This window comes from Hyposmocoma kahamanoa, unplaced genomic scaffold (genome assembly GCF_003589595.1).
Source record: "Hyposmocoma kahamanoa isolate Upper Pololo Valley unplaced genomic scaffold, ASM358959v1 93, whole genome shotgun sequence".
Classification (NCBI taxonomy): domain Eukaryota; kingdom Metazoa; phylum Arthropoda; class Insecta; order Lepidoptera; family Cosmopterigidae; genus Hyposmocoma; species Hyposmocoma kahamanoa.
In genome coordinates, this window is record NW_020654810.1 from 12,133,954 (window position 1) to 12,142,483 (window position 8,530).

General features: G+C 36.4%; 1 protein-coding gene across 1 annotated transcript in view; it reads left to right on the forward strand.

Moving 5' to 3' along the window:
- LOC113237378 (ras-related protein Rap-2b) overlaps positions 1 to 8,123 on the forward strand; it is a 56,816-nt gene extending 48,693 nt beyond the window's left edge. Inside the window, exon 4 of the mRNA XM_026473807.1 lies at positions 5,968 to 8,123. Coding sequence (XP_026329592.1) covers positions 5,968 to 6,165 — 198 coding nt within the window. The 3' untranslated portion in view covers positions 6,166 to 8,123. The remainder of the gene's footprint in view (positions 1 to 5,967) is intronic.
- Positions 8,124 to 8,530: the final 407 nt, after the last annotated feature.

An 8,530-nucleotide genomic window follows, 5' to 3' on the forward strand; every position in this document is an offset into this window, starting at 1 on the left:
TTAACCCCTAATACAACAGCCTCCGGATTGACTATGAAATAATGATTTTTAGTCTTTTTTGGTGAAGTTTTATAACAAATCTTTAAGCACTAAAACAAACTTTACTTTGTATTTTGTCAAAGTTTTGTATCAAAATTATACCAGAAAATAAATATAAGAACATTTTGTAAACAAAATTAACAGAAATAGTGACTGTTGTGTGGAAAATGTGTGGAAAAAAACTTTGTTGCCGACTGTTTCCCATACAAGAATTACACAGATGTTGGAAGTATATCATCAAAAGTGTAAAAGTTTGTTAAAATCCTACCCTAAAATACCTAAGAAAAGGTTAGAAAATTTTCTTTCTTCTGCCAAACTACTTTTTGATATTTCATCATATAAATGCTCTGATTATGCCAAATGCATTTGTCCTAAAAATAGAAAAGTCCCACTTAATGAGCGAAGCTTTCTTTCTAACCAAAGGACTGCAAGAAAAATGATGATTGGAAACACAGATTTTTATCTGTGTTTCCTTGTTTGTTTCATCATTTTTACAACAAGTAGTAGTAGTAGTTTTCTACAACAAGGAAAATCCAAAAGAGTATAAAAAGAAAATTGAAAAGGGAAAGTTCAAGTATTGTTCGAGCTGAAAGTAATGCTGAGGCAACATTACCACGTCTACAATATCTCTAAATACATCTTCGTCATTATCAGATACTTCCAGTGATAGCGTTGATTGTGTCACCCGCGGTCATACCTTTAAGAAACAACAGGCACAATCAACGATGAATTTTTCTATGTTATCTCAAACTTGCAACTGCTATGGAGTTTCCGACAGAGCAGCCGCTGCAATTGCTTCAGTGGTTTTACAGGAGTCACAAAAGTCTATAATTGACAAAAACAAGCTCAGAAGAGAGCGAAAGGAAGCCCGCGAAAATCTTGTGAAAAATAGAGAAATTTGGCCAGTAAATGCACTGTACTTCGATGGCCGGAAGATAAAACATTAGTTACCAGGAAAAAGGGTGAGAAATATTACAAAGAAATAATTTTGGAAGAGCACATACCTTTGATTCGTGAGCCAGACACCAAGTTCTTAGGGTATATTTCTCCTTCTGCTGGTACTGCTAAACTCATCCAAAAGGAAATTATCAATTTTTTCAAATCAAATGACATATCTTTGGATCATTTGATGGCTATCGGTTGTGACGGCACAAATGTTAATATTGGAAAATTGGGAGGAATAATATGTTTACTTGAAAAAGAATTAGCTAGACCACTACAATGGATTATTTGTCTACTACACATGAATGAATTACAATTACGTCATCTTTTTACCTATTTAGACGGTAATACTACAGATCCGCATAGTTTTATGGGATTCATTGGAAAAGCTTTAGAAAATTGTTAAGAGAAACCCGTGGTGTCATTTCAAAATATTCCATGAGAACTGCCGCCAATTAATGTAAAAGGTTCAGAACTTATCTGATCAAGTTTATTTGCACCGAATAGTATCAGCAGTTATATCTGGAGAATGTTCAATAGATCTTTCAAACAAATCTCCTGGAAAGATGTCTCATGCGCGGTGGCTTACTCGAGTAAATCGTATTCTTCGAATTACGAGTACGTTGCAACAACAGCCGAATCTGATAAACTTATAACTTTAGCAACTTATATTGTTAAAGTATATGCTCCAACATGGTTTCACATTAAAAGTCATCCGACATGCAAAGACGGAGCAAGACATTTATGTCAACTAATTTCAAGGTCTCGATATTTACCAGCCGAGTTGAAGACTGTGGTTGATCCTGTAATAAAGTGGAATAGTTTCTTTGGCCGTCTTGAAAATTTATTACTTGCAATGCTGGCAGACTCAGAAAATCATGTAAAAGAAGTAGCTTTGCGTCGCATCCTGAAAGCGCGTGTTGAAAATTGCAATTCGGTAAGGCTATTTCTAGTACCAGATGTAAATATGAATGCTAATATTTATTATGATCTCATTGATTGGCAAAAAAGTGTAACAGAACCCCCGATTCTGAAACATATCACAAACAAAGAGTTACAAACCTTTATTTGACAAAGGCGAGAAAATCAAATTGATTTTCTCGTCTACCTTGCCACACTAAGGCTGTTGAACAGTAACTGAAGCTTCAGGAACATTGTGTACAAAAAAAGCTCATGAAGGTTTTCTTGAGGCTAAAATTGAGTCACGCAAAATCATACCCAAGTTTGATAGTAAGAAGGATTTTAACAGTTTAAAAAGTGAGTTAGGGTCGTATTCTAGAACTCTACTCAATGCTCAAGTCAGGATTTGAGTATGGTTTAAAGCACTCGAAATGATACTCAAGTCCCTGCCATTAGGGTCGTATTTCCAGTGCTTGAAATCATACTCAAGTCTGCTCAAATCCTGACTTGAGCATTGAGTAGAGTTCTGGAATACGACCCTTAGTGTAAAGTGAAGTTGTTTGTTAAAAATAATCATTTTAATTGTTTTTAGTTTTCGATCATTGTGTTTTACTAGACTGAATCAAAAATTTTAAATAATAAATACATAACAATATTTTTTTTCCAAAAATCCATTCCTAATTTTTTTAGATGTTCATGAGTTTAAAACATCAATCCGGAAGCAGAAAACATTCGTCAATGACGATAAAACAGTAAAATAGTATTTAGTTGTAATTTACCATTTGGCAAGTTTTTAGTGCTATTAGAATACAAAAAACAAAAAAAATTTCATACTAAAATGACCCACAATACTCTGCGTGGCAGTCCAGCATTTTTTTTTTAATGTAAAGAAGGAGGCAAACGAGCCGAACGAGCCACTTGATGGGAGGTGGTCATCGTCGCCCATGGACATTTGCAACATCAGATGAGCTGCCTATGCGTTACCAGCCTTTGAGAGCCCTGTAAACACGCTTTTTGAAGAACCCCATGTCATAGCGCAAAGGGAACACTTCAGGAGGAAGATCATTCCACATCTTGCAGGTTCGAGGAAGGAACGAACAAGATGCCCGTGTGGTCTTACAATGCCAGGCATCTAAGATGTGGGGATAGACTCTACTTCTTTGACGGGAGGTGCGATGGTAGAAACGAGACGGTGGCACCAGTTCGAAAATATCCTCAGAGCACTCCCCCATTATAAAAACGGTAACATGGTAACCGTTCAGCCACGCAGGTAGCTACGTCATTCCAATCAAAATATTATGCCTCTGTGGCTGAACGGTTACCATGCCGGATTGCCGCGCTGAGGTCCCAGGTTCGATTTCCGGGCCGAGAGAAATATTAGTATGGCCTACATTTATTTCTCTCGTGAGTTTGGGTGTAATTTATGGTTGTGCTGGGCTATGTTGAGTGTATGCGTTATTATTATTATTATTATGGCAGACAGATGCGAGGAACTCATGTACAGCAGCTACCTTGTGTTTGGGATCATATGACTCGTATTGACGAGGCCTTACAAATGCATTTCAGGTATCGTTAAGTAAGGAACACGCCAAAAACGGGTAAACAAACTTTTACATAAAAAGTTGTAATTATTGACTTAGAGGGTTAACGATGATGATTCTATTTTCGTATTTCATTTAAACACAACAAACACTATACATCTTTGTTTACAAAATCAATGCCTAAAGGTACAAAAATGCTCTCGACTTGTTTCGTTACTTTTATCTTCGAACTGTAAACAAACACCTTTTTGCTTCAAAGAGAAAATGGTTTTTATGATTTATGTATATTTGTGGTGTTTGGCGTGGAAAAGGTTTGGGGTAGTAATGCTTTAAGAGGGTTGATCGGGTGAGCTGGCAAGTTACTTTAATACTGCTGTAATTTAGTACTTGTATTCAAAGCCTTATACTGTTGAGAGCTAATGATATGAAGCCTTTGTAATACATAAAAGTGCGAATTTGTACTGTACAAATTTTAATGAAGACTATTAGAAAGTACATATTGACTAGCGAATTCAGTGCATAGCAACTATCGTTAATTTTGTGAGCCACACTAATTCCGTAAATAATAAATTGAATAACAAATGCGAGTGAGGCCGACACGACCTCTTCAGCCTGAACTACATCCGATTCAAACACAGCGAGAAAGGACGATCACGACCTGCTGCCCAACAAACAAACAAATTTTAGAGCTTTAACTCATATAGTAGCTTTACAAGGCCTACAATAATAGTTTTTGGTGGCACTATAGAGATAAATGAATATATTAATCAACTGATGATTGTAAAGTATTAAATCACTTTAATACAATTAGAAATAAGAAAAAAGTAACAGCATAAAGCTGTATAGTGGTGCTATAAGCTACCTCGTTACAAGTTGTTGTTGCAGCAATTGCTGTAGCCGCAGGTTGATTTCAACACTGAATGCTCGTTTGAAGTGCCAATTAACGTGTGTTAACGCTATCGCTCTTTAACAGTGTTATGACTATGAGAGATTAATAGCGTGTTCTATTGCTAAATTTTAGGTCATACTACAGCTATAGGTGTTTAATGGAACTAGTAAACAGCCGTTATAGAGCTTATTTTTATCACCAATTCTTAGTTGGGTGTGCACGCACTTATTACAAAAACATGTGGCGTATCACAAGATCTACAGTGGCATATATTCATTCCAGTTCACATTTACATGGCGAACGGCTTTGGAGAGAAATTTCCTGCCTGCCGACTTATTCCCGGAACGTTATAGCTTGGGCCTTTTCAAGGCGAGAGTGAATAGGCATTATTTAGGAGTACATGCTCATCGTCGACCTCATCGTCAATTTCCAGCACAAATATATTAATTTGAATGCGCATTTTTATTTTATATAAAAAAGTCACCTCGGTTTCGCTCTATAATGTTGAAGCATGTAAGTAAATACACAAAATATCATAAGGTGCGTAACACACGGCCAAGCAGATATGGAATTCCCGATCAGCCAGGGATAAGAAGACGGGGTGAACTCGCGCACCTTCACAATACTTGAGACTTTTGGTTTGACGTTTCAGTCAGTGGTGATCGTGCGAACCACGGCAGAAAAATATCGACTTCACAGCAGTATCGCTCATGCGGTAATGGCGTCGTGCGGCGATCTTGCAACGCACCGGCAGCGGTGTATTATACAGATCGTAAAGAGGAAGACTCTATTGTAGAGCTAATACTAAAAGAATTATGGATTACAACCTGTAGATGGCAGATAAATAGCGATTTGGCAATCAGATATCTAAACGCGTATGAAGTACTCTAAAGTTAATTGATGCGTCACGAGTGTGCTGAACTTTTGCTACAAGGAATTGTTAACCAAGCGTTATTTATAATCCTTTTACATTCATTTTACAGAAAAATATATCTAGAAGAGTATAAAATAATGGAGTCACTATACAATGTAGCACTACAATGTAACTAAAACAATTTACTAATCTACGTAAATTGTTTTAGTTACATTGTAGTGCTATCGAACGAATGCGTGGAACGAAACGAAAACGAAATTGTTAACATTGACTTACAATTATATGGACGTCGGGTCCGCGCTAAAAAGTGTCCGAACTTATAGGGCGTTAAAATCGTATACAGAGCGTTATTCACGCTTTAGTCTTCGTTTGTTCGACTGACAGCGAAGCAAGCAAAATTAGACACTGTACTGCGATGACATTACAATTTAAATTCAACGTTTTAGCTTTTTCATATTCCTTTACATCCCTACGTTTAAATAGGTTGACTTGGGACATTTTTTCGTGGTTTTTGTATTAGACCCGTCGTCCATTTATTTGTAAGTCAATGATTTTTAAACAAAAAGGAGAGAAAATAAAAACAAAGTACGTCCGTACGTCCTGAGTCCATGGGTGAGTTAGTAATTTACGGGGAAGTTTTGATTTGTAGGTCATTGGGTACACTTCCTGACGTCAGACATACCATATCATCTAGTCCGAATTTATGGCATCGATGAGGATTTCCTTTTTCCAACGAAAAACAATTGTATATAATAAATCAACTCTATCTATTTTGTTACCAGGTCAAGTACAATCTCTCCCCCGCACTGCGTCGTCGGAGGCGACAGTCTCTACCGACAGGGCCTCAGGGGGCCCCAGGAACCCCGGGAACCACCACTCCATCCCATCAGGCCCACGTCCCATCGCCCGCGCAGCTCGCGCACCTCCAACAAATCAGAGAACGACACAGTAGCAAACGCAACTCTTGCGTCATCTCTTAGATTACTTTTCACTTGCAAGTTGTAACTCAAAATCAATTTATACGTTAATTGCATATTTCATATTCTACGTAAATGGTAAGAAATTAAATGATCTACTTCATGTCAAATTCAGCGGTAAGCAGGATCCAATTAGTCGTCCCAAGTTTCCCAGAAACTTAATTACTTCGCGCTCGTAGTCGAACAAACTTATCAATAAGTAAGTACCTACCATAAACACGTTTCACGAGAGAATACAGAATGGTGCGTCGTTGTACGCTTAACCTAATTAGCAATGTCAGAAATGCAAGTCTTCCTTTCCTTTTGTTTCCTTTTTTTCAGAAATTTTCAACTATTCTAAAAAAACATGTTAGTTCGCCGCCCTCATGTTTGAACACGTTCATAAATTACTCATGACCAAATAATTGCGACAGACGATAAGAACAATTTTATATTCGTCATCCAGTATGACGAAGTTGCTTATCTTATAATCTTGTTTGGAAAAACAAAGTAATTACAAAAATGATACAAAGATTTTCATATTATTCGTTAGGTTATATTAAATGTAATTAACAAATAACTCTCGTTGTAAAATAAAGGAGCTATCATGTTTACTTCTACAGCACTTTTATGGACCCGGTGTATCCATTTCAGTCTTAAAAGTCAAAGGAGTATTTATTTCAATGTTCCTCGATGTAAATGTTGAATTTAATAGCTCTTCAATTCCGAATACGCACAAAAAATGATTACAAAATACAGGTGAAAAGGGTAAATGAGAGGTGAAAGCGTCCATTACCTGCCGTAATATACTAAATCGGATTTAAACTTGCCCACGTTTCGATGTTCCGCACGCGTAGCTTGCGCTCGCTCGTTGCCTGCGCAGCTGTGGTGAAGCGACAACTTTCAGACATAGTTCAAAGAATTTCCCTGCTGAAATATGCATCTTTTCCCCCTGAGCGCATTTGTTAGCTTTCGTTATTCGTATTCAAAGTAAGTGCTTTAGTAAAAAGAACTACACGCTCACTAATTATTTTGTTTTAACCTCTGCAGATTACCCGCTTTAAATTCTCTTTGGGCCTGATCAAAAGTAGTAAAAAAGGCGTGTATCGAAAGACTGATGCGAATGGAGGAAATGAAAGACATACAATGTCAGGAATGTAGCGGGTGGAGGTCTGTAATATCTACCTACCTCAATGGGAGAGAGATGTGTTGTATGTACTCCTCTTTTGGAACAATATCTCAAAATTAAATTTAATATTGTATTTCTGCAACAATAACATCCGCCCTGTATCGCGAAAGTATTGTAACTTAAGAATTAGATTAAATTTTTTCGCTAAAACTACTTAATAGAGAAGCTATGATACAAATTTCACATTATAACTTCTTACATTCCTGAACATAACGCCAATGCGTGCAAGTATATATTCATAAACTTAATGATAAATATAATATACATATGTTTCGAAGTGATGGTGTAATAAAAACAGTGATAATATATGTGAGTAGATTCTCTAGGGAAAGGCTCGGATAGGGGATAAGTGTAATAACATACTTTTAATCATAAGTTTTACATGTAATTAATACTTGAGTTATATTTTACGCGAAAAGTTCATCTCTCTGATATCTAAGCAAGTGTAATTAGTTAATTAAGAAGTTTATCGCCCTGCTCTAAGAAAGCGTCCTAAATTTGTACCTATACATGCTTTACTGCGTTTTTATTTAGCAGACAAAATAGTCATTCACATGTTAGCAGACCAAGTTGACATGACCCTCTTTGATTTGATCGCCTCACAAATACATATATATTTCAGAGAAGTCCAAAGAAAACCAAAGAAGTACCAAAGAAGTATTATTAAAAAAACCGTAACTATAAATACCATTAACTCACTAAACTTTCGAGATTCTCTTCACACTTTTAACTTTCGACTTGTATCTTCTCCAATTAATATGAAGGAAGTTAATTTAATTAATAATAAATACATGCCATTTGCAGTTAATTGCAGTACAAACTTGAAAAAAGTGTTAATGAATATAATAATTTTGAAATTAAACACTAGTGTAATTCTGATGTACATTCGTATAGAAGCTTAGAGAAAGACGAATAGTGAACAAAAATATTACTTGTAGAAAATTATTGCATGAGCAATAAGCTCATTCTATCGTAAAGTTATTGCTGGTGGTTGCTAAAACATAGTCTTAATGATTTTTACACAAGTCGGTGCGATACAGCCTGCCATAATAGAACAAATAATTTTCAGGGCCTTTTTATTGTTAAGCGGATTTCCTTTTGCACGCTTTAATGCACCACTTGCCTTCGAACGCTATTCATACGTCTAAAGCTTATGACGACGCGTTTGAAGCGTCTGCGTAGCAAAATCCGCATCGAACA